General features: G+C 41.2%; 1 protein-coding gene and 1 long non-coding RNA gene across 2 annotated transcripts in view; one reads left to right on the top strand and one right to left on the bottom strand.

Annotated features, from left to right (window-relative positions):
- LOC138404162 (zinc finger protein 271-like) lies at nt 1-15,294 on the bottom strand. Its single transcript, XM_069507449.1, has 8 exons — nt 14,997-15,294; nt 14,562-14,733; nt 14,298-14,390; nt 13,069-13,203; nt 12,642-12,989; nt 3,950-4,050; nt 3,731-3,774; nt 1-2,135 (listed from the first exon to the last, which is right to left on the bottom strand). The coding sequence occupies exons 1-8, from the start codon at nt 15,080-15,082 to the stop codon at nt 382-384; spliced, it is 2,733 nt and encodes a 910-aa protein (XP_069363550.1). The 5' UTR covers nt 15,083-15,294; the 3' UTR covers nt 1-381.
- A 2,931-nt stretch (nt 15,295-18,225) lies between these two features.
- Nucleotides 18,226-21,300, top strand: part of LOC138404205 (uncharacterized) — a 162,193-nt gene continuing 159,118 nt past the window's right edge. Inside the window, exon 1 of the long non-coding RNA XR_011238226.1 lies at nt 18,226-20,409. This is a non-coding gene — a long non-coding RNA (uncharacterized lncRNA). The remainder of the gene's footprint in view (nt 20,410-21,300) is intronic.

Consider the following 21,300-nt stretch of genomic DNA (forward strand, 5'->3'; position numbering starts at 1 on the left):
TCTGAGCACAACCTAATTTTAGAGTACTTGCGTCCTCTTCTTACTAATGTAATATGAAAAGGACAGACGCAGTTTGACAGTTTTAAATTGAACTTTTAGATGGTAAAACTTCTGATTTTAGCGCACAATCGCGAGCCTACTGTTTGTAGCGTGCACTAAAATTTAGAGTCTTTAAACGTCATGTTCTGTCCCTTTTTAGTATTGTTAAAAAGAAAAGGATGCAGATACTCTAAATTTAGTTTAGAGAAAGACAACGGAATCGGTGCCATAATTGTAATTTTATGACATTTGTGTATTTACATGTGAATTAACATAATATAACAAATACGTAACATAGGTAGGTTACCAAAATTTTACAAACTTTAAACTGGCATTACAATATTATGGCTTTTCACCAGTGTGAGTTCTCATGTGCTTTGCTAATTGACCATTTCGGGCGCATTTATATTCGCATAACTTACAATGATAGGGCTTTTCCCCAGTGTGAATTCTCATATTGTGGCGAACTAAGTGACTATTTTGTTTACATTTATAGTTGCACATTTTACAATGATATGGTTTTTCTGCAGTGTGCGTTCTCATGTGCTTCACTAATTGACTACTTTGGATGCATTTATATGTGCATAATTTACAACTATATGGCTTTTCACCTGTGTGAGTTCTCATATGCCTGACTAAATTACTTTTTGATAAAAACTTACTCTCGCATAACTTACATGGATACGGTTTTTCACCAGTGTGAGTTCTCATGTGCATCACTAATTGATCATTTCGGGCGCATTCATATTCACATAATTTACAATGATATGGTTTTTCAACAGTGTGCGTTCGCATGTGCTTCACTAACTGACAACTTTGGTTACATTTATATTCGCATAACTTACAATGATATGGCTTTTCACCTGTGTGAGTTCTCATATTATGCCTCACTAAATCACCATTTGACCAAAACTTACTCTCGCATAACTTACACGAATACCGTTTTTCACCCGTGTGAGATCTCATGTGTGAAACTAAAGCACTATTTTGGTTACATTTATATTCGCATAATTTACAATGATATGGCTTATCACCAGTGTGAGTTCTCATGTGTAAAACTAAACCACTATTAGTGTTACATTTATATTCGCATAATTTACAATGATATGGCTTTTCGCCAGTGTGAATTCTCATGTGCCTCACTAATTGACAACTTTGGGCGCATTTATATTCGCACAACTTACAATGATAGGGCTTTTCACCAGTGTGAATTCTCATGTGCCTTGCTAATGGACCACTTTGGGCGCATTTATATTCGCATAACTTACAATGATAGGGCTTTTCACCAGTGTGAGTTCTCATGTGTGTCACTAAATGCCTATTTGATGAAAAGTTATTCTCGCATAAGTTACACTGATAAGGTTTTTCACCAGTGTGAGTTCTCATGTGCAACACTAAACCACTATTTACGTTACTTTTATATTTGCATAATTTACAATGATATGGTTTTTCACCAGTGTGACTTCTCATGTGCTGCAATAACTTACCACTTGATACAAACTTACTCTCGCATAAATTGCAAGCATATGGCTTTTCGCCAGTATGAGTTCTCACATGCACCACTAAGTGACTATTTGATACAAACTTCCGCTCACATAATTTACAACTGTGTGGCTTTTCACCGGTGTGAGTTCTCATGTGCACCATAAATTGATATTTATGATTAGATTTGTATTGGCAAATTTCGCAAGTGAATCGGTGTGCCACATGACTCTGAATGTGTTTTACTAGGAGACTTTTTTGTATAAACATTTTTTTACAAAAGTCGCAAATGTACACAGTTTTTGCCACAGTGACTTTGCCTTCACGGATGACTGATTTAATGAATTCTGTTGTAAGGACTTCATTCTGACTCGTCACCTGATAACTGATATCTTTATAGGCAATGTTCTGACTGACACAAGATCTAGCTGTTTGTTTGTGTGTCGTCGTCAGTAACCTGTCTCGTCTTGGGACAACTTTCTTAGGGAAAATATCATATAATTTGACGAAACAATCTGTTAGTGTAGTGTGTCGGCCGTTGACGTCTGTGTCGGCTTGCTCAGTTGATAACTTCATCTCGGTATTTGTCACAAGACTCGGGGGCAGAGGAACGGCTGAAATTAAACATTTTTTTCAATTTCCTGATATTTAGATAGATTAGACGCTAAGTTTAAACTATCGTGATTTCCATTAAGTATATATAATATCTGTCCCGGGTTTACTCACGTGTTTAGCCCGACTAGTTTCGAACCTATCCGCTCAGTCACAACCGCGACGCGTGCGCGAACTGACTCCCTTGAAAAAGGACCCCGGATGGGTTCGAAACTAGTCGGGCTAACGTCGACTAAACACGTGAGTAAAGCCGGGACAGATATCCATACTAATATTATAAATGCGAAAGTGTGTCTGTCTGTCTGTCTGCCTGTCTGCTAGCTTTTCACGGCCCAACGGTTTAACCGATTTTGATGAAATTTGGTACAGAGGTAGCTTACATCCCGGGGAAGGACACACTACTTTTTATCCCAGAAAATCAAAGAGCTCCCACGGGATTTAAAAAAAACCTAAATCCACGCGGACGAAGTCGCGGGCATCATCTACTTATACATAATTTCCTGATACTTAAAAGAAAATGTCATGAATGTGATAAACATCATCATCGTCAACCGATGGACGACGTCCACTGCTGGACATAGGCCTCATGTAGGGACTTCCACACGCCACGGTCTCGCCCCTCCGCTCGGCTCCCTGCGACTCGTTTGATGTCGTAGTAGAGGGTCTTCCAACGCTGTGATATCAGATGCGAGGCCGCCATTCTAGCACCCTTGGGACCTTAACGTCTATCGGTTTTTTGAACATTGGCCTGCCTATTGCAACTTCAGCCTTACAACGCGTATAGAGCTGAAATTTTCACAGAATGTGTATTTCTATTGCCGTTATAACAACAAATAAGGAACATTTCAAAATTGCCATGAAAATTAAAAAAAAAAGTGATCAAGATGGTAACCTTGGTGTGCGAGTCCGACTCATTCTTGACCGTTTTTAGGGTTCCGTACCGCAAAAGGAAAAACGGAACCCTTATAGGATCACTTTGTGGTCTGTCTGTCTGTCAAGAAACCGTTGACCTAGAATCATGAAATTTGGCAGGCAGGTAGATCTTATGGCTGGCTTTAGGGGAAAAATCTGAAAACCGTGAATTTGTGGTTACATCACACAAAAAAAATTAAATTGAGGTCTTGAATTAATTATTATTAGTATTTTCAATTTTCTAAGTAAGATATAACTATATCAAGTGGGGTATCATATGAAAGGTCTTCACTTGTGCATTCTAAAACAGATTTTTATTTATTTTTATGCATCATAGTTTTTGAATTAGCGTGCAAAATGTCGAAAAAATACGACTGTAGTACGGAACCCTCATTGCGCGAGCCTGACTCGCATTTGGCCGGTTTTTATCTAGTGCTTCAAAGATTATCTAAAAATCTAAATATATAAAAGGAAAAGGTGACTGACTGACTGATCTATCAACGCACAGCTCAAACTACTGGACGGATCGGGTTGAAATTTGGCACGCAGATAGCTATTATGACGTAGGCATCCGCTAAGAAAGGATTTTCGAAAATTCCACCCTTGAGGGGATAATATAGGGTTTGAAATTTATGTAGTCCACGCGGACGAAGTCACGAGCATAAGCTAGTAATAGTAATCTTACCTAAGGTCATAGCGGTGTGTGTAGAAGGCCTGGGGTCTCGCTGCCTGTGAAATAAATAATTAGAATGTATCTAGAGTGTACTGGGGAGCCACTAGCCAGCATGCAGCTGTACTGCATATAGCAGGTTAGAGAGGAGGAAAGAAAATTATAATTTCTGATACGAGTACGAGTGTATACTAACTGCAACTAAACGTTATTGGCACTGGCAGGTATACTGACCTGTTCTCAGTGATGAGTGAAGAGTGTGCAGAGCTGGAGCTCACAGCTGTATGAGGCTTCCATACTTGTGACGTCTCACATTCACCGTCACTGTCACCGTGCTGTCAAATACAAAACAAATTTTAGCATTTAAACTACCGTGAGTGATTTCCATTATAAATAATTTCTGTCCCGGCTTACTCACGTGCTTAGTCGACGTTAGCCCGACTAGTTTTGAACCCATCCGGGGTCGCGCACGCGCCGCGTTTGTGCGCGAACTGACTCTCTTGAAAAAGGACCCCGTATGGGTTCGAAACTAGTCGGGCTAACGTCGACTAAGCACGTGAGTATAGCCGGGACAGATTTATTATTAAAAAAAAAAAAAAAGTCTGGGGAAGAGCTGCCAAGACAAGATTAGCTCATTTACAAACTGCTCAAAATAAAATAATAAAAATTCTTTTCACATATCCCTTTCGAACACATACTAAAAAACTTTACATCGAAACCAAAATTATGAACATTCATCAGTTATACAACACAAGTATTTTTGTTAGGAAAACTATAAATATAACAATCCACATTTACAAAATTTAAAACTAAAACTCGTCGAGCCAGTTACCTTATCCTACCCAAAACTAGAACAAATGATGGCAGAAAAACCCTTATCTATAATAATAATAATAATAATAATCCTTGGCTCCGACAGGGTCCACCAGGGCCCAATCTTCGGCGCCCGCCGCTGGTGGAGTGCGCCGCATGAGATGGACGTCTCTCATGAACGAGAATGTCATGCGTGCGTACTACAGGGCGACAGGGGGGGAAACCGGACGGACTGGCTACCGGGCGGCAATGTACCGCGAGTTCCTGCTGCTCGAGCCGAATTTAACTGTCACGGAACAAAACCTGGCAGATCGGGCTCGGTATATTCAGCGTTCTAACATCTTTAACGCTACCGAGCTCGAACGGTTGCGACGTGAGGCTGTTCCAGAAGTGTCAGCGCCTACCACAGAGCAAATCGTCTCCCAGGTGGCGCGGCCGTCTGTCCGCGAGGAGACAATTACCACCTCACAAGATTTGCCAGTGGAGGAAGACACTGAAGAAACAGTCTCCCTTGATATAGAGCGGATGAGAAGGATACTAGAAGAGACGATTTCTGAAATCAGGAGCGCTCCTCTAGAGAATCGTCCGCGGCTCTCCCGACTCACGCTAAATGTAGCGACGCGGGATGTCATTGAGGCCATAAACAAAATGCTGCCTCAACATCTAGAAAGCAGCACTGGCCTGGGTGATACGGCTTCTATCCTCTTCGGCGCGGCGCTCGCCGTGCACCGATTTATCGGGGCCAAGACTCCGGGACCGGGGCGTGCTGCTGCTGCAAGGCGCAGCGCGGAACCGGCCTGGAAGAAGAGAATAGAGCACCGTATCACTCTGGCCAGAGTCCTCATTGGCAGACTGCAAAGCTTCAGGTCGGGCAACACTAGGCCAAGGATTGTGCGCTCTGTTAGAGTTGCGTTTAACGGGTGTGGAGTCAGGCTGGACCAGCCCGATATTGCGCAAAAGCTAACAGAGCGCATCGATGACCTGAAGCAGAAAATCGCTGCATGGGGGAACCGCATCCGACGATACTCGGAAAGAGTTGAGCGATTTCAGCAAAATCGTCTCTTCTTGAGTGATCAGAAAAGGTTCTACAAGAGACTGGAGTGTCCAGCAGTCTGCTCTACCTCTCAGCGACCGGACCCGGCCGACCTCGTCACTTTTTGGCGGGGTGTGTGGTCGAGGGAGGTAGAGCATGAGGAGGGCCCTTGGATTGCGGCGATAGAGGAAGCATGTGCCTCAATAGAGCCGATGAACCCGATCGCCATCTCTGCGGAGGATGTAGCTGGTGCAGTAAGGCGGGCCCCGAACTGGAAAAGCCCGGGACCTGACGGACTGCATCACTACTGGCTGAAGGGTTTTTCGGTTTGCCATGCGACCTTGGCTCGACAATTTCAAGAGGCTCTCGAGCAGAGGACACTCCCGAGCCTTTTCACTACCGGGATCACTCATTTAGCTCCAAAGTCCACCGATACCACTGATCCGGCTAAGTACCGTCCTATTACGTGTCTTACTACCATCTATAAGACACTGACATCTGTTTTGAGCCTCAAGATCTCCCGTCACGTGGACGAGAATAACATCATATCTGGGGCTCAAAACGGATGTCGGGGCGGTAGTCGTGGTACTAAGGAGCTCCTTCTCATCGACTCCGTTGCGGGCCAACTGGTCAAACGCAACCGTCGGAATTTCTCCGCCGCCTGGATCGACTACAGAAAGGCATTCGACTCGGTGCCCCATTCGTGGCTCCTGAGGGTCCTTGAGCTGTACAAAGTCGATGGTACAGTTCGAGACTTCCTCGGAGAATGCATGGGGCAGTGGAGTACGATTCTGTGTCTCCATGGCGAGCGGCTGGCGGATGCCGATGACCGGATAAGGATAGGAAGGGGTATCTTCCAGGGTGATTGTCTGAGCCCGCTTTGGTTCTGTCTGTCTCTGAACCCACTCAGCACTTTGCTGGAGGGTTCGGGGACAGGCTTTCAGTTTCGGAGAGGAGGGACAAAAGTGCCTCACCTTCTCTACATGGATGACCTCAAACTGCTGGCACCCAATGCCACCCGCCTGCAGGAGCTGCTGAATGTCACTACTGACTTCAGCAATTCCATCAGGATGGAGCTTGGGCTGGACAAGTGTGCGGTCATGCATGTGGAAAGGGGTCAGGTAACTCATTCGGCTGAGATGAGTCTCGAGCCGTCCACCATCAGAACCCTCTCTGAAGCTGAGTCATACCGGTATCTGGGCATGTCACAGTCGCTAGGGGTAAAAGAGACGGACGTGAAACAGTCTGTTTGCGAGGCCTTTTTTGGCCGTCTGACAAAAATCTGTAAAAGTTATTTGTCAGGCGCCAATAAAATCCGAGCTTATAACGGCTGGGTCATGCCCGTTCTCATGTACACCTTTGGCGTGCTCAGATGGACTCAGACCGAACTTGACGCCCTGGACAGAAAAGTCCGCACAACTATGACTCTTTATCGCATGCACCACCCAAAATCGTCTGTGATGAGGTTGTATATCCCCCGGAAGTGTGGTGGTCGAGGCGTATTGAGCGTCAAGACCATGCATAACCGGGAGATAGCCAACCTCAGAACCTACTTTGAGACGATGAGGGGGTCTCCCATGCATAGAGAGGTCATAGAATGTGATAAAGGACTCACCCCACTATCCTTAGCCCAAACAGAGTGGCAGAAACCGGTGGTACTTAGCACCTCTGACCGGGAGGCCGTATGGAGGGAGAAGGAGCTGCACGGACGCTTTTTTAAAGCTCTTAATGAGCCACACGTAGATAAAAAAGCGTCCGTGCAGTGGTTGCGCTTTGGTGACCTCTTCGGGGAAACCGAGGGTTTTGTCTGTGCGATACAAGATCAGGTGGTCAAGACGCGGAACTACCGAAAGTACATTCTGAAGGATGGCACTCACGACATCTGTCGAGCTTGTCGCCATCCCGGCGAGTCACTCAGACATGTGCTTTCGGGATGCTCAGCGCTTGCCAACACTGAGTATCTGCACAGACACAACCAAGCAGCCAAAATCCTTCACCAAGAGCTTGCTCTGAAGTACGGTCTCCTGGATGAGAGGCTGCCGTATTACAAGTACACACCGGTGCCGGTACTCGAGCGCGACGGAGTCCGGCTCTATTGGGACCGGTCCATCATCACGGACAGGACTATTCTAGCGAATAAGCCTGACATCGTGGTGGTGGACCGGGCACAGTCGAGGGTGTTTTTGGTGGACATCACCATTCCGTATGACGAGAACCTCGTGAGAGCTGAGACGGAGAAAAAGCGCAAGTATCTCGATCTGGCTCACGAGGTTTCCGACATGTGGCATGTGGAGTCCACTGAAATCATCCCAATCGTCATATCTGCGAATGGGTTGATCCCAGTCAGCCTCGCTCAACATCTGAGGCGACTGGGGTTCCGTGGCAGTTCGCTCGCAGCCAGGATGCAAAAAGCGGTCTTGCTGGACTCGGCTAGGATAGTCCGCCGATTTCTTCACCTGTCGCCCTGACCCCCGGCCGTTTGGTCTCCTCTGCCGGGGTGTAACCCTCCGCCCGGTACAAATATGTATGTATGTAATGTTTATGTAGGTTTATTTATTTTTATGTATGTAAGTATATTATAAACTTTTTTGGCTTTTATATGTATCTATTTTGTACACGGGCGTGAGAGCAAATGATATATAATAATAATAAAATAGTCATTTATTTAGGCAACTTGAACCCATTTGGACATACATAAAAGTAAATACAAATACAAATGTACAATTGTTAAAAATAATAATGATAAAATGAAAATAATAAAGTTACAAAATATACAATAATAAAATTTAAATTAAATTAAAATTAGAGATTGCCCCCAAATAGGAGGTTCGTACTTTATTTACGGTTATTGTCACGATGTACGGCAAGCCAGTACTTCAGTATGGGATTCTCAGGGCACTCAGAGCACACCCTGAGGACCTCGTTTTGAGAATCGCGGATGCGGGACCAAAATGCCGCAACACGAGATCTAACAACCGCGAAATAATCGGGCACTCTGGCGTCAGCAAACATGCCCGACGCACTGCAGTATTTAGGCAGTTTCATCAGAATGCGGTATGCGTTATTATACTGCACTCTGATGCTGCTACGTGCACTTTTCGTTGCGTTGAACCAAAGCTGACACGTGTAGAAGCATTGACAATGCGCAAACACAGCGTCAGCTTCGCCTCAGGACTGCACCGTGCAAACCGACGTGCGAGCATATTACACCGAACAGCCAGAGCCCTCCTTTCGCGTTCTATATCGCGGTTATCACGCAAGTCCTCAGTTAGGATATGCCCCAAGTACCTGAACTGATCCACCCTTTCAATAGGTACACCATCTAAAAAAACCTTCGGAATCCTCTCCGGACCTCTACCTGAGCGGAATAACATCATCTGCGTCTTTTTAACATTATACTTCAGGCCGTGATCCCTTGCATAATGCTCGCAGATGGCCAATAATCTTCTAAGTCCCCTGATTGAGGGACTTAGAAGTACCATGTCGTCAGCGTAGCTTAAATTATTCAGGCAAGTTGTACCTATGTGACAACCAATCCTTGTACTTCTAAGTTCCTCAATCAGATCGTTTACGTATAAGCTAAAGAGGTCCGGAGAGGTCAGCCCACCTTGACGTACGCCACACTCTAATATATAGTCATTAGAGATGGCGTCGCCCCATTTAACAAAGTTTGTCTGATTTTCGTACCAGTATCTCAACAGGTCTACAGTCTTACTGGGTACATTCGATGTTGTTAGTTTTTGCCAAAGTCGCTGGTAGTTAACTAGGTCGAAGGCGCGGCTTAGGTCTAAGAAGCAAGCATAAACCGACGTACCTCTGTTAGTGTAGTAGTTAACTGTTGACTTAAGACTGAAAACTGCAGAATCTGTTGAGAGTCCAGAACGAAAACCAAACTGCGTGTCGTCAACCTTTATGTTACCTTTTATACTTGGATGTAGTAGCCTTTCCAGAATTTTACCTATAATGGTCCCTAAAGAAATCGGCCGATAGTTTTTAAGGCTGGAAAGGTCACCAGTTTTATTTTTAGGGATTGGAACCACCAACGTTCTCATAAGATTTTTCGGCAAATATCCAGTATTTACACAAAAAGTAAATAATTCCGCCAAAATACGAAAAATATCGAAACCTGCAAATAAGATGTGTTCTATGCTCAGCCCGTCAAAACCTGGAGCTTTACCTCTCTTCATTTTTCTAACCACGTTGGCTATACAATCGGGTGTGTACAGCAGAGTAGATCCTTCGATACTTTTAAAGTCACTGGGCATAGAACCATGCTGCTGTACATTTTTAGCTGGCAAGGGATCAACCTTGAAGTGGTGCGAGAACAACTCGGCAATCAACTTTGGTTCATGCTCACCATCTACGCTCGCAGGTAAGTTTGACTTATAGTCAAGACGCTTTGTTGCTTTCCAGAATTTAGCAAAGTTTTTATCTGCCTGATGTGAAGCCAGTATGTCCATTTTTAGTTGGTCCTCGTTGTTCTGGCACCACCTCAACCTACTTTTAAATACTCGTCGACTCTCCACCATATTGTTATATATCTCACCAGACTGAGGTTTCCCATCCCACAGCCAACATTTAAAATGATATCTCGCTGATTGGTGACTCTCACGGACATGGCGATTCCAACCCAGCACTGTTTTCGGCCTGGTCCGTACATCGTGACGAACGCTAATTTTTGCAGCATCTTGCAAAGCCTTAACAATATTATTATAATATTCGTCCAGTAAATACAAATGGGTATCACATACTTTAAAACTATTAAAACTACAACATAAACAATTTTCAAAATGACTAGATAGGCTAAAATTACTTAAAATATCACAGCATTTTTTATTATACAGTTTAGTTTCCTCGTCGTTTTTACTACCCCAACGAACACCGAATAACGACTTGCCTTCTGTATACGTCACAATTTTCCTCGGAATCATACTCACTTCACACTTTATTAAGAGGGGATAGTGGTCCGACCAGTACACACTTAGATCTACACTCGCGGAGGTGACTGTGGCACGTGCAGCAGCCGTCACTATGCAATGGTCCAACCAGCGTCTACCTCCACTGCCATCATTTACATGCGTAAAAGTGTCTGGACCTAAAATTTCTTTATCTACACATACCAATGAGTGGTCTACACAAAAATCTAAAAGCTCGTTTCCGAATCTAGTGCCTGTATGTGCGTTGAAATCACCCAACACGTAGATGGCCTCAACATCGATATCGCTAATAACGGCTTCAATGTTACCCAAACAACATATGAAGTCCGCTAAACTGTCTTCGCTTCCATCGTCATAAGGTAAGTAGGCGCTCATTACGAGAACATGGCGTCCGCCCAAATCAATTTGCACGGCCGCCAGTCTATCACAGGCGCAGTCTATGATTGCTACATTAGGAAACAATGACTTACGCCACATCAATGCGAGACCCCCGTACGGTCGGCCTTTTAGAACTCCTGCCGAGGTATCCACCGCAGACTTTGCGAAACAACTGAACTCCTGACTGAGCTCGTTTACAAATCCTAAGTCATGGGGGAGGAGCCAAGTCTCCTGCAGAGCTAGAATGTCAGCACTTGAACACAATTTTTTAATTTGTTCGGCAGATCTTTTAATAGAACGGCAGTTAAAAGTAGCTAATGTAATATTGGTTGTGGTCGTACTTCCCATATTGTGTTATTTTGAAGCTTCTCGAAACTGTCGTTCTCTGTAACGCCGGTACACCAAACCAGTAGGCCAAAAATTGGCATCTAAAAATGTATTCAATTTATTTGCGTGTATCTTAACTTTGAACGAGTTAAACGAAGTTTCTTTATGCTGTGTCAGACGCTCAACACCTAAACACTCCTGGCCCATGTCATGGATATGCTCCTTAATGTTTGCTTCCGTGACAGTTTTCAATGCGCGAGAGATATAAATGGAGCATTCCGGGTCAGCGACTTGTATTTTACACTGTTCTGAATAGGTCCCTCTCATATTCGTAAGTTTACGTTTTCGCTTTTTGTTCTCAACGATTATAAAATCATCGTCAGTATAATTCTTCGATATTCCTACAGATTCAGGCGGTACGTCGAGTACAACTGAGCGATCCGCAGCCTTGCGAACTCCACCCGAATTGTTACCTAGCATACGGGCGCCTTTCGTTTGACGCGAGCTGTTCTTGCCGTGCACAATGTCACGATAGGTCGGCGTATGCAGACTTAGTGCAACTTCTTCATGTCCGAGTGCAGGGCGTGGTGCCTTCACAAGCGGTAGCGGAACGGGAGGTGTTATAGACTTCTTACTTTTTGGCGTTGTCATTATCTGAGGCGTATGTTTAACACCACGCTCTATATGCAAGTTTAAAGAAGTCCTAAAATCTGACAGCTCAAGGCTGAATTTCGTCTTTAATTCTGACAATTCAGTTCTCATCATTGCCATATCTTTAAGAAGCCGAGTCACGTCCACATAGTCGAAGGAAACTGGTGGTAAACGATTTAGATCCTTCGCCACAAATATCGGTTGTACGTCCGGTTCAACTTCTTTTAATAGTTTTATAACATCCTTGATGTTCTTCTTTTTTTTGTCCTCGCCTTTTCTCTGTATGTTTCTCACGCCGCAGTCATTACATGCACTGTATAATGCTCTTTTGCCATCCTCAATCTCTACATCCGTATAATTACTGGCGCAAATTTGCACTATGCTTACTTCGTCTAAAATCTATGAAGGAGCTAAACTTTATAACCAAATACCTGCACAAATAAAAATATACACGCATTCAATGCATTTAAAACTGAATTAGCTGCTCACATTATGAGTAATGCGAATCACTTCAACAAATGCATTGAATGAGTACCTAAATGGCGAATATTTGTAAACTTTATTCTTAGAATTAAGTTCTCATGTAAGTGACTTTGTCTTTATGAGAATAAACGTCTTTAAACCTAAACCTATTAAAGCAAGTGATATTTAATTACTTTGAACCCGCATAACTCTGAAAAGACGCATACCCGGGATAGAACCCCGGACCTTTCAAACAGGTGACGGACGTCTTACCCACTAGGCTATCACCTAGGATAATATTACAATAGTGGAAAGCATATCTCACCTGGCGATGCATGCTCATATGTTGCATGTACGCATGTTCATGGACAAATTCCTGCAAACAATGTGTACATTGGAAGAGAACACTTTCATACTTTAACGGATCCTGAACAAAATTAATGTCAGCTTCATTTATCATTTCCATGTCTTCATCTACCGACATGGACTCATCATTTCCTTCAAATTTAAAGATATCTTCTAGTCTGGTTTCCTTTAATTCTTTCTGGTTGTCTTCTGAGGGATGTTCTACTATGTGTATGTCACAGTGGTCAGGTCCTAGCGTTGTCAACACCATATTACTGTTTAGTTGGTGTTTTGTGCGGTCTATCATTTGTATATGTTCTCTTGTTATCTGTTGAGAGACAAGTTAGTATTTAACGTGTACAGTACAAGGATAAGAAAGGATGCAAGTTTATGTATTAAGTACTCACTAATTTATGTTTTTCAACTAATTCCATCATCAGTGCACGGGCTCTCAAGCTCTTGTCTCTAAATCTACTAAAGTTCATCAATCTCTGAGCACATTGTACACAAAGTGTATGTTTTAGGTTTCCTTGATCACACAACTGAAACAACACACAATTAAAGTAATCTAACATTCCTTAAGTAATCCTTGTTTGTTTCTGCACTATTTACAGATTTGACAAAACACAAGCTTATTCCCGTGACTTTGTCCATGGGGACTACACAAATTTCAAATCCCTATTTTACCCACTTAGAGATTGATTTTCTAAAAATCCTTTCTTAATAGATACCTGTATGCCAAATTTCAGCCCAATCCATCCAGTGATTTGAGCTGTGTGTTAATAGATCAATCAGTCAGCTTTTCCTTTTACTAGCTTATGCTCACTTCGTCCGCGTGGACTACACGAATTTCAAACCCCTATTTCACCCCCTTAGGGGTTGTAGAATAGAATAGAATAGAATAGAATGTTTTTTTATTCATGTAAACTTTTTAAAAGTGCTTATGAATAATAAAATAAATAAAAATAAATAAAATAGCCTTTATTCACTGATACACTAGTTTTACATCTTATATTACTAACTAAACGTATTACTAATTTCTTATTTCCTATTATTTAATTATCCTATCCTACATAGTTTATTCTAAAAAAAATTAGTAACACCAGCAGTTTACAGTTCAGGTTGTCCTCTTTGGACATAGGCCTCCTCTAGACTTCTCCATTTTTTCCTATCTAATGCTAGTCCGAATGCTAGTATGAATAGTCAGGTAGTTTTAATTTACCACTGGTTCGGAATGCCGTTCCTACCGAGAAGAACCAGCAAGAAACTCTTTTTAATTTTTCAATTTACAATGTTATTATACAATTTTTCAATTTACAATGTTATTATTTACAATGTTGTATTTTCAAAAATCCTTTCTTAGCGGACGCCTACGTCATAATAGCTATCTGAATGCCAAATTTCAGCCCAATCCGTCCAGTAGTTTGAGCTGTGCGTTGATAGATCAGTCAGTCAGTCAGTCAGTCAGTCAGTCAGTCAGTCACCTTATCCTTTTATATATTTAGATATATTTAGATTCAACAGTGTACAGCGAGGTAGGTGCAATCTAAGGATTTAATTTTAATACACATGGCTCTAACATGTGTGTGTATACATTATACAATACATAACTATACATCACAACATAACAACTTACAGACTGTCCAGTTAACTTTTCATATGCTTCTTCCAATTTGTGTTTACTCATTAGTAACAGCTTGCTGTCAGTGTCAAGGCATATCATGCACACCTGGCAATATATAATTAGTTACTTTTACATAACTTTTTCCATACAACGCTACAATAGGGAGGCAAAAAGATAACTTAAGATCTAATGTAACTCCATAGCCCCTTCTCCAACAATTTAGTTACTTTTGATTTACTGACAACAAACAAAACATAAAGTGACATTATGAGTTACCTGCACTGTCGAAGGAATAGCACCAGTACGAATTTGCCATAAGCCACTCTCAGTTTCATAAAGGTCATCACTTAGAAAATGCTGCGAGCAGACCACAGCAGAGTCGGGTAAGTTGTCCTGTTTGCCGAGGGCTCTGAGCCAAGCAGCACGGAGATGCACATCACTTGGTAAACTGGAAATTACCTTTTAAGTTATAGGTACATAACAAACATGTATGACAGTGATTTATTTTACACGGTAGAACCACCTATACACATTAGCTATGCCCACCTGCATGACTAGCTGCATAACTAACTGATTACTGCTCAGACTGGCTCAGACCAGCAGTCTGCAGTCAGCACAGAACTGATAAAAACAAACTCTCACTCAACTATAACACTGTTTGACAAGACATGACTACGATTTGCGAATCAACTCAACTCAAATAAAACTCACCCATGAAAACTGATTTCCTTCCCTTCTCGCTCTGATGGTGATACATTGTCCGGAGTATTACTGCAGAAAGGCGCACAACACCGCATTTTCAGTGCTTATTGTTTTGCCTTGAATCTCGAGCTCTATTTATCACCAGTAACTTTCCGTGTTAACTTTGTAAATTAATGAAAGGTATTTAAATGGTAGCTTTGCTAGATCTACGAATAATAGATGATATTTCCAGATTTTTAGAAACAATCAAAACTTAAACATTTAAACAACCTCTTTCTTTTGGCAATTCTTGCACAGACCGATCCAATAACATAGGTAGGTACCTACTATATAATGTACTCTGTGGGTACCTATATGATTTCTTGAATGATCATTGATCACCGATGACCGACCAGAAAAAAAAGTTAATGATGCTAGGCTACAGAACACTATTTACCCGGAGTGCTATGCTTTCCACAGACCAACAATGTGATGTGACCAACATGACGTGACCACAAATTCTCGGATTTCATATTTTTCCCCTAATGTCAGCTATGAGATCTACGTCTACCTGCCTTCTTCTAGGTCAACGGGAAGTACTCTGTAGATTTCTTGACAGACAGACAACAAAGTGATCCTTTACCTTTAAGGGTTCCGTTTTTCTTTTTGAGGCACTGAACTCTAAAAATGGGACGAGTTGAGAACCATATTCTCTTTCAGTGGAACATGGACATGGAAGTCAGTTAAATAAAATTACAGTCACCGTTATACTGAAACGTGGTTTAGTGGTTGAGGGATCGGATTTTCAGTGATTGAAATTGAATTCTACTAAACCACTAGCCACCAAAATGGTGGTCGAAACCACCAGTTTTAGTGAAAAATCTTCTAGCTGAGTAACACTGAGTAAGGTCAAAAGGGCTAGAGCTCAGCCATACAACTATTTAAAAAAAGATGAAATGACATTGACATTACACCTTACTTTTTAAACTGGCTTCCCGGCTCTGGATTCTAAATCTTTAAGCAGGCAGTAAGAAGCACCGACCAGCAAAAAAAGTAAAAAAAGTACTTGAGGTAGTAACTAATAAGAACTAAACTAGCGGCACGCTATGATGGCCGGTTTGACGTTTGTCCGCTCATGAAGTTCCGTATTAATTGATAACGACTTTGAAGGAAATAATTGTATTACTTTATTGACGATAGTGATGTGCAGAGATTCATAAATTTTATCGAATGTAGTTTTAGGTTTAGGACTCAAAATTTATTTATTAAATTGATTTCTTAAATGTATACAAGTGTAGAAAAATCAGTTTGCACCATTTAAGGGGTGAATGTACTTGTGAATATGAACAATTTTCACTATGTGGACAAACCTCTGAAATCGCAAAAAAATATCAATAAATTTTTAAAAATGGAATCTAATACGATCGTCACATAGGATCGCTGGCTAGCACAACTACTACCTCCGGCAAACTCGCGTCAATGCTCAATGCAAAACAAAGCAGTTTCGAATTGACGTTGCTTCGAAAAGTATAAACTGTCAGTGCAATGCGATTGTGATATAGTTTTGACCTGGCTTTGGATTTCAAATATTGATACTGCATTACTGTTGACCCTTGCTCGTTAATTTGGACTCTGTTCAAGCCCTTTGTTGTGGATTTCGTCGATATGACCGAACGTACGCAGAGAACTGTTCTAAATAGTCAGACACGTGAGTTCCTAATACGCCTTCGTAACTATTTCGATCGTGAAGCTCAAAATGGAGGGCCAATTTTACCTATAACGTCAGTGGTTGAACGCGTAGCTGATGCGCTTAATATTGGACAACGAACTGTTAGACGGATAACTAAAAAAAATATGGCGAGACTGGCACAGAAGAAAATAAACTTCACACACCAAAAAAGAGAAAACGAGCAAAACCAGTCGTAGGCATCGATAGCTTTGATGCCGATGCTATCCGAAGACATGTTTACGGCTACTATTTACAGAAGGAGTATCCAACAAGAAAAAAGTTGGTGCATTCACTGAAGGAAGCTGGATTATTCTTCGGTGGGGAAAGTTCTTTAACGAAGATTTTGAAGACCATTGGATTTCGATACAAAAAATGTAACAAACGCAAAATATTGATGGAAAGATTTGATATAGCGATGGCAAGGTATACTTTTTTACGGCAAGTGAAAGAAATCAAAAATTGGCAAAATGTTGTGTTCTTGGATGAAACATGGCTTAATGCTAACCATACTGTAGGCCGTTCTTGGAACGATGACACAGCAGCATCTACTTCCAAAGTTCCTGTAGGAAAAGGATCGCGACTTATAATTTGTCACGCCGGAACCATCAACGGGTTTGTCGAAGGTTCTCTCATGGCTTTTGCGTCAAAAACCACTGGAGACTATCATGAAGACATGAATGGAGAAAAGTTTACTGAATGGTTTACCTCAATGTTGTGTAGCCTCCCTGAACCATCTATTATAATTATGGACAACGCCCCATACCACTCGATGCAAATTGACAAGCCACCTGCCCAATCCCAAAAGAAAGCTGATATCGTCGCATGGCTTCGTAAAAATGGCGTAGATGCAAACATGAATATGTTAAAAGCGGAATTAGTACGTCTTTTAAAAGAAAACAAACCAACCAAGATCCGATACGTCATTGACGAAATAGCATTAGAACATGGGCACAGAGTTATACGGTTACCGCCTTACCATTGTGAGTATAATGCGATTGAGTTGGTGTGGGCTCAAATTAAGGGATATGCTGCAAGACACAATACAGAACCCCCATTTACCACAAAAAAAATGCTAAAATTATTAGAAGAAGCTTGTGAACATGTGACTAAAGGAGACTGGGAAAAGGTTGTGAATAGAACTGTTAAATTAATAAGGGAAGATTATGAAAGAGATGTGAAAATAGATAATATTATAGAAAACGAACATATAATTATTAATGTATGTGATGATAGCAGTGACGACAGTGAAAATAGTAGTATGGACGAATCTGATTAATTATGGCCTTTTGTGGCACCTTTTTCGGTATCTTTTGTATTCATATGTTTCTTGTGTGCATATAAAGTATGTATATTCATTTTCGTTCAAATATTCAGTTCGTTCAAATAAATTAAATAAACATATACATTTTTGTTTTATTAAACCTATTTAATCAGGTACAAAAACAAAACTTAATTGTTTTTTGTTCGAGAATAAATTGACATTCCACATCACTATTGTAATGTGTCAAACCGGCCATCATAGCGTGCCGCTAGTGTAAACTAGCGGCACGCTATGATGGCCGGTTTGACGTTTGTCCGCTCATGAAGTTCCGTATTAATTGATAACGACTTTGAAGGAAATAATTGTATTACTTTATTGACGATAGTGATGTGCAGAGATTCATAAATTTTATCGAATGTAGTTTTAGGTTTAGGACTCAAAATTTATTTATTAAATTGATTTCTTAAATGTATACAAGTGTAGAAAAATCAGTTTGCACCATTTAAGGGGTGAATGTACTTGTGAATATGAACAATTTTCACTATGTGGACAAACCTCTGAAATCGCAAAAAAATATCAATAAATTTTTAAAAATGGAATCTAATACGATCGTCACATAGGATCGCTGGCTAGCACAACTACTACCTCCGGCAAACTCGCGTCAATGCTCAATGCAAAACAAAGCAGTTTCGAATTGACGTTGCTTCGAAAAGTATAAACTGTCAGTGCAATGCGATTGTGATATAGTTTTGACCTGGCTTTGGATTTCAAATATTGATACTGCATTACTGTTGACCCTTGCTCGTTAATTTGGACTCTGTTCAAGCCCTTTGTTGTGGATTTCGTCGATATGACCGAACGTACGCAGAGAACTGTTCTAAATAGTCAGACACGTGAGTTCCTAATACGCCTTCGTAACTATTTCGATCGTGAAGCTCAAAATGGAGGGCCAATTTTACCTATAACGTCAGTGGTTGAACGCGTAGCTGATGCGCTTAATATTGGACAACGAACTGTTAGACGGATAACTAAAAAAAAATATGGCGAGACTGGCACAGAAGAAAATAAACTTCACACACCAAAAAAGAGAAAACGAGCAAAACCAGTCGTAGGCATCGATAGCTTTGATGCCGATGCTATCCGAAGACATGTTTACGGCTACTATTTACAGAAGGAGTATCCAACAAGAAAAAAGTTGGTGCATTCACTGAAGGAAGCTGGATTATTCTTCGGTGGGGAAAGTTCTTTAACGAAGATTTTGAAGACCATTGGATTTCGATACAAAAAATGTAACAAACGCAAAATATTGATGGAAAGATTTGATATAGCGATGGCAAGGTATACTTTTTTACGGCAAGTGAAAGAAATCAAAAATTGGCAAAATGTTGTGTTCTTGGATGAAACATGGCTTAATGCTAACCATACTGTAGGCCGTTCTTGGAACGATGACACAGCAGCATCTACTTCCAAAGTTCCTGTAGGAAAAGGATCGCGACTTATAATTTGTCACGCCGGAACCATCAACGGGTTTGTCGAAGGTTCTCTCATGGCTTTTGCGTCAAAAACCACTGGAGACTATCATGAAGACATGAATGGAGAAAAGTTTACTGAATGGTTTACCTCAATGTTGTGTAGCCTCCCTGAACCATCTATTATAATTATGGACAACGCCCCATACCACTCGATGCAAATTGACAAGCCACCTGCCCAATCCCAAAAGAAAGCTGATATCGTCGCATGGCTTCGTAAAAATGGCGTAGATGCAAACATGAATATGTTAAAAGCGGAATTAGTACGTCTTTTAAAAGAAAACAAACCAACCAAGATCCGATACGTCATTGACGAAATAGCATTAGAACATGGGCACAGAGTTATACGGTTACCGCCTTACCATTGTGAGTATAATGCGATTGAGTTGGTGTGGGCTCAAATTAAGGGATATGCTGCAAGACACAATACAGAACCCCCATTTACCACAAAAAAAATGCTAAAATTATTAGAAGAAGCTTGTGAACATGTGACTAAAGGAGACTGGGAAAAGGTTGTGAATAGAACTGTTAAATTAATAAGGGAAGATTATGAAAGAGATGTGAAAATAGATAATATTATAGAAAACGAACATATAATTATTAATGTATGTGATGATAGCAGTGACGACAGTGAAAATAGTAGTATGGACGAATCTGATTAATTATGGCCTTTTGTGGCACCTTTTTCGGTATCTTTTGTATTCATATGTTTCTTGTGTGCATATAAAGTATGTATATTCATTTTCGTTCAAATATTCAGTTCGTTCAAATAAATTAAATAAACATATACATTTTTGTTTTATTAAACCTATTTAATCAGGTACAAAAACAAAACTTAATTGTTTTTTGTTCGAGAATAAATTGACATTCCACATCACTATTGTAATGTGTCAAACCGGCCATCATAGCGTGCCGCTAGTGTAGGTATTACTTCTTACATCCATGATCATTAGATGATGATGTGATGATGATACCATTCTGTTTTGCATCAAAGACAAATAATGTGAAAATGTGATTTTTACCAGTTATTTTATTTGGAGTTTTTTAAGGATATTATACAATAGAATAGTATACCTATTCCTTACTCCTTCAATCTACTCTCTTTTGATATTAATTTTTAAAAAACCATATATATCAATATTTCTAGAATATAATGACATTTTAACTCGCACGCTCCACACATGACACAACTAAGGCTGCATCATCACGTGCTAGTAGGGCAGCACTTGTATATACCACCCGGCATCGCAACTGAGAGTTGTCGCTTGGCGACACGGCTTTGCCGATAGGGTGGCAACTAGGAACGCCCAGTCTCTTACCTGAACAGACCGGAACCTATTTAGAAATTCTTACTTCTCTAACTGCCCCTGCCGAGAATCGTATCCAGTTCTTGCACCAATAAGACCACAGCGCTCACCGCTGTGCCAGGGAGGTCGTCAAGTCAAACCTTCACAACACTAGGTGCGGTACTTACCTAAGGAGTCAAAAATAATACACAGCTTTGTTATGCTTACTTTTAATATTATTACACATTAAACAATCTAATCTAATCTAATCTAAATCAGCCTGTGCTGTCCCACGTCTGGGCAAAGGCCTCCCTCCGATCCTTCCACAATTTTCTATTTCGTGCCTCTTCAGACCACGTAACTGTAAATTTATCTAATTCATCACGCCAACGTCGCCTCGGCCGACCACGCTGGCGTTGATGATTCTGGGGCGTCCAAAAAGAAGCAGATTTTGCCCATAACTCAACTGGCATACGGCACACATGACCTGCCCAGTCCCATTTGAGTAAAGCGGCTGCAAGGCCAACGT

This window comes from Maniola hyperantus, chromosome 26, assembly GCF_902806685.2.
Source record: "Maniola hyperantus chromosome 26, iAphHyp1.2, whole genome shotgun sequence".
In the NCBI taxonomy this organism is placed as follows: domain Eukaryota; kingdom Metazoa; phylum Arthropoda; class Insecta; order Lepidoptera; family Nymphalidae; genus Maniola; species Maniola hyperantus.

What these genes read in the sequence shown, in the direction of transcription:
- LOC138404162 (XM_069507449.1), bottom strand. Translation starts at nt 15,082, where the DNA reads ATGCGGTGTTGTGCGCCTTTCTGCAGTAATACTCCGGACAATGTATCA. An exon ending in ATATGAGCATGCATCGCCAG is followed by an intron (nt 4,051 to 12,641) that starts GTGAGATATGCT and finishes TGTATTTGACAG; the next exon opens with CACGGTGACAGTGACGGTGA. An exon ending in ACACACCGCTATGACCTTAG is followed by an intron (nt 2,136 to 3,730) that starts GTAAGATTACTA and finishes GTTTAATTTCAG; the next exon opens with CCGTTCCTCTGCCCCCGAGT.